Here is a 21,300-nt window from a genome sequence, read left to right on the forward strand (position 1 = left end):
TTTTTGTATCAAAGCTTGCCTGTAGGGGCTTTTGCTTGTTTTAAAATGTGTCCGTCTCTGACCCTGTCTTTGAATACCTCATTAGCTGCTGGGATATTTAGATGCTGTGTTTCTGACAGTGTCTTTTAGAGACAGAGACAGAGAGAAGAGAATGAAAAGCATCTATTCAAATAATGTCTTCAGACCCCCAACGTCAAGTGGATCATAGGCATTGCCGCAGACCGTGTTGAACATTTGATGTGAGTGCTGCCAGCCGCTGAAGAAACCCCCGGTGACCAGCGATCTGATAGTCAACAGCAATGACCCAAAAGAGGTAAGAATGTGTGTGTGTGTGCAGCTCATGATAAATAAAAACTGACTGAAGTGAAAATAAGTGATTTTGCTCACAGAACTCACTGTGTGCAGCAGTGAGTTACGATTACTGGGGATATCAAACAAACCGAGGTAATTTAAAACATCAAATATCCAATTCTGATATATGAGCACTACTTTGTTTAGAACCTAGTGAATTTGTGACTTAACAATGAGCCTCAGTTGAGCTTCACACAGTAAACTGGGTTGGATAAGTCTTTCAGCTTTAATCCATCGGGTTTAACCTAAGTAAATGCATTAGCCATTTAGAAAAGACAACCATTTTTATACATCGTGCACTATTTCAGAGCCTCAAAGATGATCGGACAACTGACTAACAGTTTTATAGCCAGGTGAAGCCTGTTCCCCCATTATTCAGTGATACATTAAGCAGATCTGGAGTTTACTCCAAGTTTTGAATTTGGATTTGGCAGCTTTCGATTGGAGCACTCTTATGTAAGCTACAATGCCAATAGCCTGTGATTCAGGTTCAGAAGTAAGCTATCAAGGCTGAATAAGTCAAGTTTTAGTGCTTTTGCAGTGTGAGCATGTCCTCTCAGTCATTCTCTGTGACCCAACCATCCAAATTCACTAAAAGACATGAGGTATCCCAAGAAGTTCTGTTTGAGTCTGCTTTAACCAAACAAATCTGAGGAATACTTTGGATCATTTTGATTGTTAGATTAGAATTAAATCACCTCCATTTGTTTATCTTTTGGAATAATTTGGATTTGTCTGCCTGGATAAATAAAATCTTAAATCAAGCACCATTTGAAATTACTCTTAAAAGAGAAGAGCTCAAAAAACATCAATCCAGATTCATGGCCTTTAAAATAAAAACATTTCCGCTTAGATTTTTACCAAAACGCTCTTCTCTGCCTCTCTAACAAACAAATGATAATAAAAATGAGTGAATGAATAAATAATGACTGCTTCTGTGAAGAAGGCAGCTTGTGAGATATCAGAGGATTTCCTGAAGCCTGCGGTAGTTATTGCTGAAGAAAATGTGGCTGATGGGGACCCAGCGGTGTAGATAGATCAAAGGTCAGTACTGCTAACAATTCTGGTGGCTTCCAACATTACATTTTTGTATTACCTTTCTATGCATGAGGTGATTACCTCGACACTGCAAAGGAAGCACACACAGGTCCAACTCCTCCAAGAACGCACATCAATATGAACCATTGCCAGAAGGTGTTGTGACTTCCAGCGATCCCAAAACCATGGAGGAGATTCCACAAGACAGTTACTCTAGCTCCTTAACCCATCAGCAGTCTTTGGTGCAAGGAGAAACAAAGTGAGCACTGCCAGAGGCACAAAATGTCTCTGACCAAACAATGAGAAACAGACTTCATGAAGGTGGCCTGAGGGCCTGACCTCCTCTTGTGGCTCCTGTGCTCACTGCCCAGCACTGTGGAGCCCAATTAGCATTTCCTATAGAATACCAGAATTGGCAGGTTCACCACTGGCACCCTGTGCTATTCACAGAGAGCAGGTTCACCCTGAATATGTGACTGACGTGAAAGGCTCCAAGGAAGCCGTGGAGAACATTATGCTGTCTGTAATATCGATCAGCATGACCAGTGTGATGGCTGGAGGGATGCATAGACCTCTATGTCCTGATTGCATGTATAAAAATTCTCCATATGCTTAGACCCTGGTGCAGAAGGTCCTGGGTTTCTCCAAGTGCATAACAAAGCCCAGTCTTATGTGAAGAGAGTGTGGAGAAAGTTCCAGTTGGATAAAGGATTAGATACTGTTGACTGGCATCCATGCTTGCAAAATTTAAAGAACACAAAGCACCTCTGTGACATTATGTTTTACCATCCAGCAGCTGGAATGACTCTCCAGGAGCTCAGTGGTCCCCTGGTCCAGACCTGGGAGGAGATCCCCCAAGACACCATCTGTTTTCTCTTTAGGAGCACGTCCCGACGCTGTCAGGCATGCACACAATACACATACAATGAATGTGGGGCCATACAAACTACTGAGTTCCATTTTGTAACATGGAGTAGACTACTACATCGTTTTTTTCACTTTGAATTTTTTGGGTGTGTTTGATTTCTGCTCTCTGTAGAAATCAAACACACCCATTTTCATTTTCATTCCCATCAGATGATGTGGCATCCTTTTGTTCCTAACACATTACCCAGTCAATATTGTTTTTTCTCCCCATTAAGATCTGATGTGTTTTCTGTGTGTTCCTTTAATTTTGTTCTTCTTTGATGAATAAATTTGGCTCATCAGGGGTGGCACCACTTACGAAACATTTAAAAAAAATTTTTCAGATAGAAAATTCATGCGAGTCTTTAGTGTATATCTAATTGAAGATCAGAGATTCACCAAACAATCGCACATCATTTTGATTACCAGCCTTAACTATATAAATACATATAAAATCAGCTATTCTGACAGCTGAATGGTCTTCTATGTGTGATCCTCTAAAGACAAAAATTAGCAGCTTCACACTGAAGCAACTTAGGACAGGTTACTGGTTACCAAGGAGATGGCTATAATTGGTTCTTTAATATTTTTCCTATTTTTCTTCATAGTGGAAATGTAATTGGTATAAAATGAGCATTTTACTATATAATTAAATTCTGTTTTGTTCTCAGCATGTTTCTGTTGAAGAATTTCAAGTTTCACTGTTCAATTATTGACAAACTTGGCAGCAGAAGGAAATGACAAACGATCTGGAAGAGACAGTAAGACCCCTGAGGGGTTTATTGTTCAGCCGCTGCTTCTCTTTATAAGGGTAAATCTGACTTCATGTGGAGGCACGTACTGTAGTAACTCAAAACATTTTAAGGAAAACAAAACAAAAGCAAAACACCGGAGCTGTCTTGACAATAAGCATCATGTAGTGTTTCACAGTGACAGCACTTCTGCCCAACACAACTGCATTCAATCCAAAACACTGATAAAGTCAGTGTAAAGTTTGGACAAAACTGAAAGTAAGTTAGTGTGGCTTGTGTTATTATTATAGTTTTTTAGGAATTGCAGGAATACAAGATACGAAGAGCAAACCTAATTTTAGACCAAAGCATTGATTCTTCTTTCTACTGCTTTGCTGTCGCAGCTGAATCAAGGCAAAGGTCTAATGCTGCCAGAGCCTGACATGCTTCAGAGGTATCTGCAGCAGAAGAGTGCAGAGATCAATGTCCTGCTCCAGAACATCCAGTCCCTCATCACCTATCAAAAGCCTGTCAGTCCACAGAAGGTCAAGCCCCAGCAAAGCTTCATCTCTCAGATGGAAAGACGGCAGCTGCCAGTGAAACAGCAACGGTCTGCCAAGAAGACCCCCTAAAGCCGATGATGTCCTTGAATGGCAGTTTCTCATTTGTTTGAAGTGACTAAAGCTGCAGTGTGCTCCGAATTTGAATTCAGTGACAAAGAGCTTTATAAAACGAGCCGAAGATCATCAACTTTTTTTTTTTTTTTAAATCAGAATGTCCTTAAATATAATAACTGTACACATCATTTTACATCGGACAGAGCAACGCAAAAGTTACATGTATAATGTCCTGTTACTTTTGTTACCTTGCAGGAAACATACCCACAAGTCATGTGCAGGGCACAGCTCCCAACAGTCTATTATTGTGATAGAGTAGAGTATATTTGTTTTAATAAACTTAGTTATAAAAGGAAAAAGTATAAAACATAACATTCCATTGTCTTTACACACTTGCAATAGAAATAAGAAAACAATTTGTAAGGAGGTGAAAAAACAGCTGCTTGGATTTTGCGTTGATTAGAGGGGAAAACTTTGTTGGATCTGAGACACACGTACTACAGGTCATCATATTTCTGTTAACTGTGTTACAAAGACTCTTACAGTTTAAAATAGATGAATAAAACATTTTGCAGCATTTTCTCTTACCTTTCCAAACCACTCAAGGGAGCTCTGAATGTGAGCCCCTTTTACTGGCTGTTAGCTACCTGCGCTGATGAGCGACTGCTTAGTGGCTCCATTCGTGCACCTGAAGCGCCGCTGCCTGCACCCCACCATCACAGAGTGTGCAAATTCAATTTGGTGTACAGAGAGATGCAACTGTAATCACAAATCCGCCCTTTTCAAAGTGGATTTGTTCTACAACAAAGCAACCTTAAAACCCCCAACACCACATTTAATTTTAGTCAAACAAAATGATCAACTCAGTAACCCACAGGATAATCTCCACTTCCCAGTTTGTGTGTAGACTTCACCTGAACCCCCTTCATACTTGTAGCTACTTGAGTTTCTATAGGAAATTCTTTGGCCCTGTGCTGATTTTTCTTTTTTTTGCTGTTGGTTCAGTTCTCCTGGTCCAGCATGCAGCTCAGGTGCAGTCATCTGGTCATCTCGCCCACTCAACCTCAAAGCTCCTGGTCATGGCCGGCGCTGGAGCAGCCCATCACTATCCAGAGGCAGTTAAATCAGAATCCTTACACCCCACATTACTTATTCACAGACAGCAGCAGGTTAATCTGAAAGAGAGCCGTGAAAAATGATGAGTGCTCACCGTGCCTTAGCTGATATACCTTATTTAATGTTTCTTCACTCAAGTTGCTTTCAGCAGTTTTGGATGCAGCAGCAGTGTTATTAAAACTAAGTCAGATGCCTTTAGGCAGTGCTAATCCCACAGTGCTGTACCTGCTCCATAGATGGACATGCAATGATTTGAAGGTCTTCTCCACTGTATTCCTCCTGAAGCAAAGCGTGCAGTCTTTGGAATACCTGCTGGATGTTATTCTGTGGAAAAAGCCATCCTATTACTGAGTGCTGGAAGGAAATTAAAACCGCATTTCCATCTGGCCTATGTCCCCTCGCTATCTTGTTTCCATGTCAACCGCTGAATTTTGTTTCTCTCTCATTCAGCCTCACCTGGCACCTTGACGAATAGTACACAGGCAGCACAAAGATTTCTCTATTAGAGTTCAATCTCACTAACAATTTATAGCTAAAGGCACAATCTAAAAGCCAAAATTTAAACAAGAGTCATTCCAAAAGTAGATTTCAAACGTGACCGTTTTCTATAGCTCTCGTAAAATGATGCATGCAAATACTGTGTTATTTATATTATTAAAAACTGCTGATTGGACCTTGGGGAGCATAATATCCCTGCTTTGTAAAGACAGTCTTAAAGGATTCTTGGATTCCTCGAGCTTTAACAATGGCTTAAAAAGAAAGTGACTCATGTAGTAACATGCTATATCCTTGGTTTGCTGCCACCCACCCGGACAGGCTTGAAAAGGATGAACTCTGTGTCTCTATTGGCCAAGTACAAGGACATGCTCTGTAAAGTGCTTGGCAGCTTGCTCTTCATCACGCGGTAGGTAGCCATCACTATATCGTTGATCTTTGCTGAAAAGAGAGAAAGAAAAAAAAACACTGACATGCCCTCTAGCATTTACTATACAGGTTTTGATGAATTACAGTACGATGCTTATGGCATTTCCTGAGACAAATCTTACCTGGCTGTGCCCAAGGTTGCTGAGACATACTGTACGTGGGACCACCTTGGATGGCCATAGTTTTAAGAGCTGCAACCTGAAAGCAGACGCAGCCAAGGCAAAACATGAAAATTTGAAAAGGCTTAAATTGTGTCATTTATGGTAAGAAAACAAGCACAAGAGGGTCTGCTGCCATTTAAACTAATTCAATCACAGCGGTATTTACATAAATAATAGCACAAAACAGAGTCTGGTAGGTAGAAAGAAGGCATAGGCAGTGTGTTACCTGGTAGAATTATTGCAGTGAAAGAACACAAAGCACGAGAACACATATATACACACGCTGAATTAGATTTTCTCGATGAAGAAAAAAAAAAAAAACTGTCATTTTATCTTCGCTTGTCAGTTAAGTACCGAGACCTTCAGTGATCACTGAATAAGCAAATGATGTTTGTAAAAGGTAAAAGCTGAAAAAAATGAAGGTCAGGATGAGCCTTCGCTGCCTGAGGCTAACTCTGCCTTCGCTCTAACAGTTACCTTGGTGAGAAACTCCTCAAGGTTCCCCACAAAGATCTGAGTCTGCTGCTGAATAAACTGCTCACAGCTGAACTTCAGGTGTCGGTCCACATCCTTCTTAGAGTCAATGTAGTGCTCCTTTATCTCTGGTGTTCCCTGGGGGCCACAGAGAAAAAGGCTTTAGGACTATCAAGTGGCATTTCCCTCAGGCAGGGTGCTATCAAAGTACATAAAGTGTATGGTATATTTAGTCAAAAAAGGTGAAGAAAAAAAAACACTACCTCCAACAGGAATTCAAGTATGGCGTTGTGACTGTTAAGTCGGAAGAATTTGGGAACAGCCTTAGGGTTCAGGATTTTGAAGGCAGCATCTTAACCAAAAAAAAGAAGAAAAAACAGAAGAGACGCTAAATCTGTGCTGGTGCAGAATTAGATTGCCCTCTAGTGGCCACATGTAATACTTTACTGACTATGAGGAGGGTGATGGGGGAGCAAATCTGCCCTGTGTGCCACTGGTTAATGTACATTATAGTGTTGGATTACAATTTCCACATTAATTGTTGCCACCGGTGCATGTGATAGGCACAAGTTGCTTAATGAGCATGAAAATGTAATGAGTGGCTTTATGGAGCTGAACGTCAATGTTCCCTCCACCTTTAATTATCTTACCTCGCGTTTTTTTCAGGTCCAGTGAGATTTCCTTGATGGCAAAATCGGTGTGAAATGGGGCAATCTGTTCACGCATTATCAGCAGGTGCTTGATCAGGAAAAGTTGCCCATCTATTTGTGTCTACAGAACGTAAAAGGCACACGGTAAAATCCACACTGCAGGCAGCCAAGAACAAAAGGACATCTGATGACTATCCAAACTACAGAGAACATAAAAAGCATGGGCTCAGTGACGATAAGGGAATATGCCTAATTAATAACTGCTGATTAACCATAGCCAGAAAGAGACATATTACTGTGAGGGGGGGGAAAAAGGCATCTGAAATCATTTATTGCTCAACTAGCAACTAAAACATTGGAAAAAGACATCAACAAGGGGTGGGAATGTGTCCTCTGAGACTGATGCTGCTGCTTTAATTTAAAGCGTTAGGTTGAAATGGGCCAGTTAGCACAGATATTGACAGCAAATTTGAAGGTGAGAGAAGCCCATAAATAAGGGATGGTCTGCTGAACACTCTGTGGAGCATAATAAAGTACCGATTAAAATAAACTTTAAATGACATCCCAGCTGCTTTAGTTAAGGATCTTGTAGCCTGAAGGAATTTTTCATTAACGGGGACCACATCTTATTTACTACGTAAAAAGAAAGGCACTTTCCAGACTATTTTTTTTAATAAAAATGCAATTTTAAAAGCTCAGAAGAAATACAAAGGCATACTCTACGCTGCATGCCAACCTTGTTTTTAAGGATGATATCAGAAGCTTTAAGCAGGGACTGGATGCAGGCAGATAAGGCTTCTTGAGATAAACCCTGGAAGACTGCTTTCTGGAAAAAGACCAAGAGTTGGAAATGCATGAATAAGAAATTTAAAAGCGTTAAAATAAACGCTGTACACGTTTCCATACAAAAAAATAACAACTAATAACACAAAGAACTCACATCAATACATCTGTAGAGCTTGGACAGACAAACCAGTGTTCGTCTGACGGTAGGGTACCACATGCCATGCAGATCTGCAGGAGAGACTGATGTCTGGAGGCGAGATGCTTCTACTTTGCCTATATTCAAAAGAGGAGAAGCCATTGGGCAATAAATGATAGCAACACCAAACACTGTCAGGAAGCTAGTGTCACAATCTGGAAACACAGACCAGCGCTGCTGTTTCTTCTTCCACTAGAATCGTCAAGCTGTACATCAGAAAAAACGGACTCCTGTGACATCTGCTTCATCTGCTCTTCCTTCAAGCTCTGAGCAATTTTCTATTGAAGACAGAGAAAGTAAAACGCGAGAGTTGGTAGGCAGGAACATTTTAAGATTCTGGAAAGTCATGTTCTTCCACTTTTGCTTCAACGGGAGGCCCACGGGTTTCGAAAAGGCTAAATGAATATAAAATTTTACTTGCAAAACAAGTTTGTATACAAACAGGAAGTCAGATAAACATCTAAGAAATACTAAGAACATCAGGGTGATCTGATGTTAATGGGGAAAAAAAGTGTAGGTGCAAAACATTTAAAAGTCATTAAATAAAAGTTAGGACTCAAAGGCATATCTAACGGCATTTGAGTATTCACAAGACCAAAGAAATTCCACAGTAATAAATTTGCATAATTCAGCTTAAAACATTCAAACTTATTATGAAGCTGCAGACAGAAAGCGTTAGATGTCTCTTCTACAGAAGAAATCTATGGGTCTTTGAAAGTTTAACATAAAATAAAACTTAAAAAGTCAAAGAAGTGAGACAAAAAGACTCATAAATATCAGAGGAAATATCAGAGAATGTGTGATTTTGAGAGAGTGTATGTATGCAAGACATTAGAAGATTTTAAGACATTAGTAACAATTCAAAGGCATATTTAACAACACGTTCAGACATTCATGAAACTTAAGTTTTCTAAGGCTTAAATTCACACTTAAAATATATTTTCATGGACCTGCAGACAGTGCTAATGGTGCGTATGAAAAAACACTTACGTGGGAGCTTGTGATCACCACTTTTCCTTTCTACTGACATATAATTTAAACTAGTGTATCAACAATAAAAAAAGAAATAAATAAAATACATACACAGTATATGAAAATACTATTTTTGCAGCACTAATTACATCGAGGTTGCATAGCAGCTAACTGCATAGAAGCTGAAAGTATTACAGCAGTATTTATTTATTTATTTAAAAAAAGCATATGTAGAGGGACAAGTATATACTATGACACCACAGCACATAACAGAATTTATAAGTTAAAATGACAGTTCTGGTTCTTTGAAAGGACGTTGTATGAGGAACTCATTCACAGCGTATTCCCTACAAAAAAAGGAAGCAAAAGCACTTTACTGCTGTGAAAGACATCAGCAGCAAAATGTGCTTTAGCCAGCTAACCCAAAAATTGTATCAGTTAAAGTGCATGCCGTATTCAGGAATACTTTCACCTCTACACCTCTTTTTGTTAGACAGGTCTTTCCAATCAGCAGCTAAAACAGCTGCCTCAGCTGTGATGTTTTAAACTCCTATGTTCTGCAAGGTGAAATGACTGTTTCTGACTGGTGGTTTTGAGGAGGGCACAGATGGTTAATGACTAATAATGACTTCAGTTCCACCAAATAGACCTTTAATGGAAAATTAAGTGGCAAAAATATCATAAATTACAGGGAGAGATAAGTTTAGCTTTATGCCAAAGGTTAGCACTGTGTTTAAAAAAAAAAAGTCCCCACTCAGCAAGATGTTACCCAGACATCAAAGCACCAACTAGGTGAGCTCCAAAAGATTTAGACAAAGTTATACAAACACAAAGGAACCAATTTAACCTCAAGTTATTGTTATTTCTCAAGTATCTTTACTCTTAAGACAAAAAAAGTATAAAGTCCCAAACCAACAACAGTATATAACATGTTTGGTCACTACAAAAGTAATAAGACATGTCAAAAGTCTTATTTACTCCTACTCGTAATATTTTGAGCAATTGCATCTTTTAACACTCAATCACATACTAGGTGAACTGTTTAGGTCTTAGAGCACATATTTGGATTGGACCACTGCCTTTGAATAAGAACCAAACCAAATTATCCCTTAAAGCTTGCCTGCAAAACTACATAACAGAGATCTTAAAAAGGAACATATAAAAACCTTACCTCCATCATCTCCAGTTTTTCAGGGTAAGCCAGATCCCCTGGAGCTGGTTTGTAGCCTATGATATCGGTCTGGATATAAATGTGAGTCCTATAGACCAGCCTCTCCTGAACGTCCTCCAGCATCTGCTTCACAACGGCATCAAAGGCCCCCAGCTGAGCAGCTGCATGAAAGCACGCAGGTCAGTTTACAGTTCAACCACTACTTTGCTGTGAAAAGATTCAAACAAATACAAGCCCCTTTAGGGTCTGAACTATAACCTTAATATTATGTAAAAAGATTTAAAATGTGTTGGTCTCGCACAAAGGGAAAATCAGTTGTTCTTTGCCCGATAAGCTTCAAATAAATCCTATCTTCTCTTGCAGCTCCTCCATGGGATGATAAACTTATTGGAGCGATAGCTGATTATTGCTCTGAAATGTATTTGCTATGATTCATTAATCCATTCGAGAAAGTGTGCTGTGCCTCCGTTCGCCTACACATCCATGTGCAGTGCCTCGATAGCGCAACAAATACAATCCAGCTCTGTGGGGAACAATACATCTCATTTAATAAATGCACCTAATTTGTAATTTTAAAATAATTTACCGTTTTTAACAATGTGGATTTTCATTAAAGGGGATCTTTAATACTTTTAATTATTGTCTGTAAGATAGATACACAGTATGCAGCTGGAATGATGCAGACGCTCATATTAAAACGTCAAATAGTTTTTAATATTTCAAATATTAAAAAGTTTAAAATACTAATATAGTAAGTTCAGGATGTAGAGTTGTGGTCAGATGTTTCCATACTCTCAATTTATTTGGGGCTTTTATTGATTTCTTTGAAGTGTGGTGGAGGTGAGGTGGAGTGATTTTACAGCAAACACCTTTATTTGGATTTTCTGTCATTCACACAGGTTCAAAACTAAACATAAGTGTCTTTTAATAGGTAGTACTGAAGGTTCTACAATGTCTTTTAACTTATCAAGGCCAAGTGATATTAATTTCTTATTTGGGATCATGACCGACTACAACTGTCAGTTTCTTTTTAACACTATAAAAAGGATTTATTTGACACTTCTCACTGGGCTGACAGATATAACAAAAAAACCCCGAAACAAAATGGAAAGGTCCAGTGAAACCCAGTGACGATCTAAGAAAGTGAATTATAGATTTATACAAGTTGGAAAGTTTCAAACTTCAACTTCACACCTCAAATCAAAAGCTAGATGACTGAAGCTTGGACAAAGTTGGGTGTTCCAACAGGACAATGATCCCAAACACACATCAAAACTGGGATCAGAATGGATAGAGCAGCCTAGACTTGAGCTTCTGGATTGGCCTTCCAAAAGCGCTGAATTCAACCCTATTGAAAACTTGCTGACTATGTTTAAAAGCTGGGTCGGTGTCAGGAAACTAAACAATATCAATCAACTCTACAAATCCAGCCAGAATTATCCCAGAATTTTGCAGACCTGGGAGTTTATCAAACTCACCACAAAATGAAGAAAATCAGGTCTGTTGCTACTCTACCTAGGAGTGGGTGTCTGGCAAAAATCAAGCCAAAAGCACAATGTGAAAAAGGACCCAAGGACCCTCACTCACAGCTCGCTTCGTCTCTGATCACATGTCCATAAGAAGAAAAGCAGTAAATGAAAATGACGGTAATGAAAGAACACTACAAAAAAATACCACTGCTCTCAAGAGTTTTTAAAAAAAGAGACATGTCTCAAGTTTGCCTTAGTGCTGCACAACATTTCTGCTGTGTTAGAAAAGAAAAAAGGCACTCCACACCAATATCAAAACCTCATCCCAACTGTGGAGTGTGATTGAGCAGGAGCCAAGAGGCTTTGCAATTATTTGAAAGAAATTTTAAATTTTATGGGAGAATTTCAGCCAAGCAGTACAAGAACTCTAGCTTAAGAAACATTGGGTGATGCAACAAAAACATCGATCCACAAGATACAAGTCTATCAATCAACAACACAGAACAGTGGCTGAAAAAGAGTCCTGACAATAACTCAGCTGACATGTTGTGATATGAGATGTGGCACTGAAGAAGACTGTCAGAAATATTGATGAGCTGGCAGAATTTATTTTTTAACTTCTCTTCATGACTGTGCAAGTCAAATAATCGCCTACAGAAAAAAGAAAAAGGAACCAAGTTCCAACATACCATTATTTTGAACATGATCTTCCAACATCTCATTCTTGAGGATGCTACAGAGCTCAGACAGGGTTTCCAGGTGGATGATGTGAATTATCAGAGGCCGGAGGACATCATACAGGGACAAACACAGCTTCTCCAGCAGCTCACTGTCAAATATTAAAAACTGTTTCATTGCATTGTAAGAAACATATGCGATACTTTCTGTCTAAGCTTCCATTGGCAGAATCAAAGACTTAAGTAATGGCATTTCGATATTTAAATATGCAAAAAAAGCCCTTAAACTACAATACAAACTGTCATAACACTGCACATAATAAGCAAAACTGGAAATGCCTATTGTTCCGTTTAAAATGCCACACCTTAAACAAACACACATTTCCTGCATGAGCTACTAAACACTAATGTGAATACCGCTCACTCTAGTTTAGGTGTAGGTTTGGAGAAGAACTCATTGTACAGCTGGTGTTCATCCTGACACACGTGAACCATAAAGGCACAGCCACTGCGAACCTGTACAAATACACATAATGATCACATGCTGTATTGCCTGCAAATACTTTGGCTTCACCTCAAACAAGCAAACACACATAAATGATACAGCCACCTATTACAGCAGTCATTAACAAGATGCATAACCTGAGCAGATGGTGCGGCTGTTATGACGTTCTGTTGCATGAAATGCTTTAATTATAGCATCCCCATCAAGCCAATTAGAGAAGTGTTTCAAATGCCATGATAGTGTCAAAATACTGAACCTTTGCAGGCTTCAAAACTGGATCGGGTTTGTCGGAAGTATGAAATTGGAGATGACTAAAAGAAAAAAGTTTTACTTTTATTGTGCCAATTTTTGAGTCTATTAAAATTTCAGACACAAAGCGTAATAATCAGCACTGTTATGGATGACTAGGGATACACTGACAACACCTAGTCTCCAAAGCAATCCACTTCTGAATAAAACAGGAGAAATCTCTGGACCCCTGCTGTTCACAACTTCAAGTTAAGGTCATTTATAATGTGCACAGCTTTGTGCTTCAACACAGTGCAGAAAATATCCCAGAGGGCCCCAAGCTGTCCATTCTTAGCAAACTCAAATGTCACCTTACTATATCTAAAGAGCCATTCCAGCCTTTAAGTAGACTTACCAAAGCACAGTGGTCTTTGCTGTTCTGGCTGGTCAAGTCAGTAATGGTGGATGTAATGCAGGGACTTAAGAGCTGCTCTCTTTGATCAAGATAACACTGATGAACTTCATCAAGAAGCTGATGGTATCTGTTTGCATAAATATAAATATAGAAGACTTCATTTAGCACATTAACTATAACAAAATATACATTTATAAAAGGTTAATGCTACCGCTGCCACTGCTGCCTTTTTCTAAAGAAATACTCACTCTGGAATCTTCTCTGCTCGCTGCTCTATCTGTTCAATCAATGACTGAAGAGGGGAAAAAAGAAAATTTGATTTTTACTGTAGAAAATTATGATCTGCATAAATAGCAGGCAACAGAACGTTAAACTCACCCGAACTTTGGGTGAAGCTGCTCTGAACTTTACATAGTAAAGGGTAAAGGCGTTGTCTGCATTAGTTAAACCCATTGGATCCTGTGGGAGTCAAAAAGAAATCAAAATTAAACTCCACTAAACGCATACAGTGTGTGTACCAGTGGTCAATAGCACTAAAGAAAAACAGAATGCTTACTTACCCTTTTTGTTAACTGGCTTGTGAGGTTTTGCATAGTGTTTACAATGTGAATCTTCATGAAATGCATAGCTTTAGAGAGACATTGTTTAAATTTGGCCAAATAAACAGGATAGTCCTTGAAACTTGGCTGGAATGAAAAGAGATAAGCAAGTGTTAAACATCATTCATTCTGGAGTTATCACAGGTTATCATTTTGGTCTGCGTTTCCCTGATCCCCACCCCCTTGTCTACATCCCTGATTACTCACCGGTGCCCGATTACTCACTGTAAATGTACACTGAGCATATGAGGTGTGATTAAAGTGTTCTGAGAGCACCTCCATGATAATCAAAAGATTTGACGCGCTCAAGGTCACCTTGCTGGTCGTGTCCATGGTGCTATTTCTAGACTGTAAATCCTGTTCTGACCACATGCACTGTGCACTCTGCAATTTCACTTTGGACCTCAAACTCACACAGAGAGGAAGCACAAATTCCTGTTTCAACATGATTTCATCTGGAGGCTCATCAAGACATCTGGATCTCTGGGTATGAGCAAGCATTTTTTTAAGTTGATGACTCCTGAGTGTCCAAGCCTGAAGGCAGCTTATTGCTCAACATAAATTTTATCAATGCCGAGTTCTACTGTAACATCCTGAGGTGTCTGACGGAGAACATTTTGAGGAAACAATCTAAAGTATTGTGCACGGCGGGATGGCTCACAGTGCACTTTTTTGGAGGTATACCAAAACAATTTTCCCTCACCATCAGAACCACTCATGAGATTTGTCTCCCAGCAACAATGTCTGCAGTTCTGACACGCTGGTAGAGATCCAGATCACAAGTGCAAGGGACAATAACAAGACTTCCACTAAAAGTTGTAAAAAATACCATCTGCACTAAAAATGCTTTAGAGGTGTAAAATAATATGACCTTTAACACAATATAGGGCATGTTTTTGATTTTAATGGATCTTTTTACAGAACTTTTCTATCACACGCTGTAAATGTGCATTCACTACATAAAAGGAAATTCGCTTCCAACAAAAATGTCACATCCTTCTGATTACTCTATCCCTGATATTCCTACAAAAAGGTAAAACGAGATCTTCAAAGGCAAAACTGACAGCACAAGGTACTTACATGTGATGAAACATATTCAATGCAGTCATCCAACTTAGACAGCATTGGTATAAAACCTTCACTATTTACAGACAAGGTTGGCGAGTTCAGTTTCTGCAAAGGCAAAGACATTCGATTTTAATTAATTAATACTTTTATATAATTAAAAAAAATGTTTTTGGTAAACACTGCTATGTGTGTTATTCATAATTTCAGATCAGTAAAAATTTAATCTATATCTAGAAAAAAACAAGAAACTACAGATTTTACTTCGTCTTATTTTTCAAGATGCAAAAATTGAGAATAATTTCTTATTTAAAATTACAGCAACTGAGTGTGAAAATAAAATCTATATCTAATAACCAGTTAAACATATTTCAGTGCATAGTTTTAGTCATTTAACAAACGAACAAACAAACAGACACAGCCTACCGTGTTTATGTTTTCTAACTCATTAAAATATGACAGTTTCTGCTGTATGCTTTCTGCCAGGTCAACAAGTTCTGCCTGCAAACAGAGAGAAAACAAAACACCATTGTTAAAACAAGCAAAAATAGATAATAAAAAACATGCTATAAGAAGCTTAATAATTTCAGTTCAGCTTCTAACAACAGTCCAGTCTCTACGAGCCTGAGCACAAATCTCCAACACTTGTGGGGGGGGAAAAAAAGAACAAAAAGCAAAAAGCTCGAGTTTATAACACATTTATAAGACATTTAACAGCAGACTCAACAATGTACTAATTTATTCCTCAGAGAACGGTGAAACAATTATTACCATCCCTGGTTTGGTATAGTCCATAATTTCATTTTCTTCTTTGTAGACCTTAACAATGATACATCCACCACCTCAAGAGTATTCTTGACTTGGTTAGATATTTTGAAGTAGTTTTTCTTAATCATGGAAATAATTCTGTCATCACGCACTTAGTTCTCTGTGGTCTTTCAGGCTCTTTGGCATAGCTGAGCTGGCCAGTGCATTCATTATCTTTAAGAATGCACCAGTTTGCTGATTTGACCACTTCCAAAGATGATGTTATTTTTCTGGAAGGTTCATTTGTTTTGTTTTTTATCCTAACGATGATCTCCCTCCCTTGAATCATCATCTCTCTGACATCCTCATATTCCTTTGAAAAGCTTTTAATTACAAATTTAAAACAGCTTTTTTTTTTATCTTCTTCATTTGTCATGAAATAACGAGGGAACAGGCTTCATCTTGGGGCAGGGATAGCTCAGTAGGTAGAGTGGTGGCCCCATGATCGGAAGGTCGGGGGTTCGACTCCACTGAACGGCTACCCTGAGGTACCCCTGAGCAAGGTACCGTCCCTACACACTGCTCCCCGGGCGCTGCACTGGCGGCTGCCCACTGCTTCACTGGGTGAATGGGTTAAATGCAGAGGAACTATTTCCCTATGGGGACTAACACGCACACTTTACACTTTTGCCATGAAATTACTTCTCAGGCAGTTGCGAGTGTTCAATTAATGTTGAAAACTGGGGACTTCATATAAATTTGACTTGAATTCATAAACAGTTAATACAATTTTATTGTAAAACAACTTGAATTAAAGCAGGAAATCGGTATTTCAAGCACATATTGATTAACTTAAAATAAAAATAATCTTTACAAAATGACACCAAAAATGGCTTTATTTAATAATTATATATGCTTTATATTGCATTAAAGTACATACAATTTCTGATTACCAGGGATCTGCTGATTTTAATAAAGGAAAGTGCTCACAGTCTGATGTGCCCGTGCGCATCTCACCTGTTCTTTAAGAAGCTGTTCACAGGCCTCATGTAGGGCGCCAGTCTTATTGGACACAAACAGGTACTGTTTCTGAAGGGAATCCAAGTGCTCAAGAGCTGTGTTGACATCTTTTAGTATAACATCACAGTGTTCCTGGTAGCAGTTTAGATCATCTCTGGTTTTCCTAAGTGGAAAGCAGACATTATCTTTTGCTTCCTTTCATTCAACTTTGACAGCATAGTGCACTGAAGCTAAATATTGGCTTCATGCTTTAGAAGATTTGACAACAGCAACAGTAAGGTGACATTTGATGGTTGCACTTTTTTGGCTGAGTGAAACTAACACAGCGGCGCATGCCTTTTCTTACTTCATTCATTTTACTCTTGAAACAATTTTGCTGCAATTAAGAGATCTGAAAACTGAGTGAGTAGTGTATGAGGGTGCATTTTATAAAGCACAGAGGTGGGAGAGAATGGTGATGCAATGTTTAGCACTGTCACACATCTGTCTGCGTGGGTTCTCTCTGGATATTCCAGCTTCCTCCCGCATGGCGTTAGGCCAGTGATTCTAAACTGACAGTAGATGTGAATGTGAGCTTAAATGGCTGTCTGTCTCTGTGTGTTACACCTGATTAATGACCTATCCACGGTGTACCCTGCCTCTAACAGTAGGATGGATCGACTCCAGCCCCCCACGACCCTCAACTGAATAAGCAGACGAAGGATGGATGCATCACAGAGCATCATGTTTGATTCTGATTTATTCTTTCAAAAACATGTAATTTGACCTTGTCCTCCTCTAAACAAACACCCAGTCAACGCACACACAATCTGGAAAACCTCTGGCTATTGTCTGCTGGCCTTCGCAGAGTTAGTGGATATCCGGGTCAAACCTTCCTGTTCAGTCTGCCAGTCATTGTTTAAAAATGCCAATGAGTTCTTTTATAAAAAGTGATTTTAAAAAACAAAACTGTTGGACTATCTCCGATGGTTAGAAATCTCATTTCAATCGTTTCTTCTTTTGCTGCCCTCACCAACTATTAAGCTGCATGCAAATGTCTTCTCAAACATGACTGGTGAACATAAATCTGACTGTCTGACCGAACAGAAAGCTTGAACGTTGCAAATAGAATTATGCATGTTTAATAACGCCTTTAAATCAAAGCTGATGTGTTTCTCTGATTCAGAATGCAAACATCTGATACACTGTTCAACAAGCACTTTCACCAACACCTTTACAAATTTCACTTGCTGGTTCATGTATATGTTCTTTTTTTTAAGTTATTATTTTCCAAGTAGTCAACAACGAGAATGACTGGATAGAAAACTGAACAGATACTCGGTGACAAGTTCAAAAAGAAAAATGACACCAAATGAATCTGCAGCTTTGGAAGCACTGGTGCACATTGTCCAGAATTTTTGCAGAGCAGAGAATAACGCTGAGCTTATGGCCAACATGCTGGGTAGGGGGCCAGAATTTCACTGAAGATGCACGTTTTACATTTTCATCTCTAATTTTTTCCACCAAATTTAGGTGATGTCAGCGATGAGCAAGCAAAAAGATTTCATCTTGATATAAAAGTGATGGAAAACCGATATTAGGGAAAATTCAATCCAAGCATGATGGGTGACTAAAATTGTGATTTTAGACATGCAATGATGATTATTTAGATGAAGAGCTGGTTTGAAAATAAAAAAATGCCTGGTGTTCTGGAGCAGAGCAATACCAAATATTAAAATTTATGAAAAACACATGGCAGTGAAGCATATGCGAACCTCAGTGAGGTTATTTGTACTGTACACTTGAGACTAATACATAACTTGATTCATGACCTATTAAGGCCTATCTTTTTGGAAAACTGATCAGGAATAAATTAGACAACTGGTAAAGGATCCAGCCTATAACTTGTATATAATCTTATCAATATCCAGCCCTACACACAGCATGACACTAGAGGAGTTTAAGATTTACATACCTGTATTTTGCATTCTCGTCCTGGTCCATGTTTGCCTGCAGCTTGGCAAACCAGGCAAAAAACTACAAAAAAAAAAGAGGAATTATATTACACCCATGCATCTTATTAAGGTATGGTAAATCTGACTGGGTGCATAACTGCTTAAAGCTGACTGAGTCAGACACCTGTTGTGCAGTTTCTATTCTATTGTTTTCCATGTTGAGCATCTGAAATCCTTTGAGCAGGATGTCTTCTGTTGAATCGGGAACAGTCGCAGTGAAAGGGGACTGCAAGGATCTAGATGACAAGCTACACAAGTCTTCAATGGGTAGCTGCAAAACAAAACAAGGCTCCTTATTTCTAAGCTCCTTGATTTCAAGCTAACTACCTGGACATGTTGACGAGGTGGTGAAGCACAAATACATACATGCCAGATAAATTAACTTGTAACGTAATGAAAGGGGGAATTAAGGTCATACAGTGGCAGCCTCGACTTTTATTTGACATCACTTGCGTTTAGAAAGTAAGTTAGCAGCACTGCTAGCTAGCTAGCTAGCTGAGTCCAGAGCTCCAGCTCACCTCAGAGGGCACAGAGAGCTTTTCGGCCGCGGCTCGGATCTCCAGGACGGAGTCCATCTGTTTCTCCGTGAGGGGAGCCGTGGCATCGGTACGGCGGTCCCATAGCGACAGTTTCTCCCGGGTTTCCTTATCTGTTAAGTCCAAGAGGGACTGATCTGTGGACGCCATCGTTAGATTAGACAGCACCAACGTCAGCAGCAACGCGCTGGTACTTCCTGTTCCGGGAGTGTGGGCGGGGCTTGATAAAGAGGTCGGTGATCCCACTGCGATGGTGAGTTTCGCTCCGTGTCTTAAAACACTTTTGCAAATATATTTTAAAAGCATGAAAAGGATAATATACAGAACTTCTCTGTCTTCATTTTTTTAAATTACAAAATGACATTTTTTCAGCATTAAAAAAACGAGTTATTAAGCAAAATAGAATAGAATTAGAATTAGAATTCAACTTTATTGTCATTGCACATGCACAGGTACAGGGCAACGAAATGCAAATGGTACAATGGAAGATATTATCATATGAGTTTCCGCCCACAGTCCAAAGACATTCTCCTGAACTGGTTTAGATGTGGATTTGACAGTGAATTTGAGGTTTTCTGTCTGTAATGGATTCTGATAACCTACCCAGGATGCACCCCTGCTGCCAGGTGGGGATCAGCTGCTCCAGACATCTACCTCCACATCCTTGAATTGTATAAGGGAAAGTAAATGGATGGATGGATGGATGGATGGATGGATGGATGGAGGGAGGGAGGGAGGGATAGAAGTTATAACTACTCATGTTCAAGGACGTGGCTACAGTTTTGGGCCTCCTGTGTCACCTCTCCAAAGCTGTGTTGTCATAACATTGCAATACCATCATCTGCTTTTGAGGAAAAACAGTATTGTGCTCCTCAGTGAGTTATCGTAATACAGCTATATAACGATATGCAACTGAATAATAAATGAATATGAGCTGAAGGCTCTTGTGCTAATAAAAAACTGACTCATATATGTACTTCACAGTGACTTGGTCCACTGCCTAACATTACTTTTTTACCTCGCACAGGTTAACATAAAACAAAGGAATAATGGGAGATCTGTCTTTAATTCTACCACTCAGCAGAACAATAGACATTAATGGTTGCAACCAGACTGCAATTTGTGAGCTCCATTATCTTGGGACTCAGTGTTTAATGTTTTGTTTCAGTTCCATGGTCAAGGGTCACCCACATCCAATGCACATTTATTAAGGCAACAACTAAAGTTTTTCTTATGTGCTGAATTTTCAGTTTGTCTTTTAGTGATGTGGTTTGATATTTATTTCTCATAGAATTTTCTGTTTTCTCATGCCCCCTGCCAGCTGATTGTTGGTCCCCCAGTGCCATCTCATTTCAAAAAATCTTGGGAACACTCCTGCTTCTGTATTTTATTGCATTTTGTTTCTCTGGGAAAAGTGTGTGTATGCATGTACTGGTCATAACAGAACCACTTGAAAGTAACTGTTCGTGCATAGCTGGTTTTGATCGTTAAATAAATAAATAAATAAATGTTAGATGCCTAACCAGAAATTTCAGCTATCATCCAGGTTATGGTGAAGGCCCATTGTAGGTTTTACTAAACAAACACCACAAAACAAACAGATCAACGTGGCAGATGGAATTTGTGGGTGGGACAAAAAATGGCACCCAGCAACACGTTAACCTATCACAGAAAAAAATAAATAAATCCAGCAGGTGGAGCCCTGGGAAACATTTTTAATAGACAAAAATTCAGGCTCCGGGATATTTTCACTCCGTTAACTCTTCTATGTCTGCGTCCATTTATTCATGCAGAAGTAAAAGTGCAAAAAACAATAATGTGTCTACTTGTGTTTTTCATGCTACAGCGTTACTTTACTAAAGTTGATGTATATAAGCTTAGCATGTTTTACTATTTTTTTTTAATCAGTAGAAAAAAACTGTCCTTAAGTTAAATGTTACTATTTAACAGGA

At 39.1% G+C, this 21,300-nt stretch overlaps 1 protein-coding gene across 1 annotated transcript; it reads right to left on the reverse strand.

Moving 5' to 3' along the window:
• Nucleotides 1–2,631: 2,631 nt before the first annotated feature.
• On the reverse strand, nt 2,632–19,546 carry cog3 (component of oligomeric golgi complex 3). The gene is made up of 23 exons (XM_005921385.3): nt 19,331–19,546; nt 18,937–19,083; nt 18,773–18,834; nt 16,816–16,981; nt 15,478–15,552; nt 15,067–15,159; nt 13,948–14,073; nt 13,766–13,846; nt 13,636–13,679; nt 13,388–13,514; nt 12,664–12,755; nt 12,252–12,391; nt 10,094–10,254; nt 8,120–8,228; nt 7,909–8,027; nt 7,705–7,794; nt 6,969–7,089; nt 6,582–6,670; nt 6,322–6,456; nt 5,806–5,881; nt 5,568–5,695; nt 4,985–5,083; nt 2,632–4,818 (listed from the first exon to the last, which is right to left on the reverse strand). Exons 1-23 carry the CDS (start codon nt 19,496–19,498, stop codon nt 4,789–4,791), a joined length of 2,478 nt encoding a protein of 825 aa, XP_005921447.2. The 5' UTR covers nt 19,499–19,546; the 3' UTR covers nt 2,632–4,788.
• Nucleotides 19,547–21,300: the final 1,754 nt, after the last annotated feature.

This window comes from Haplochromis burtoni, unplaced genomic scaffold, assembly GCF_018398535.1.
Source record: "Haplochromis burtoni strain Fernald_Lab_line unplaced genomic scaffold, NCSU_Asbu1 Contig_48, whole genome shotgun sequence".
Classification (NCBI taxonomy): domain Eukaryota; kingdom Metazoa; phylum Chordata; class Actinopteri; order Cichliformes; family Cichlidae; genus Haplochromis; species Haplochromis burtoni.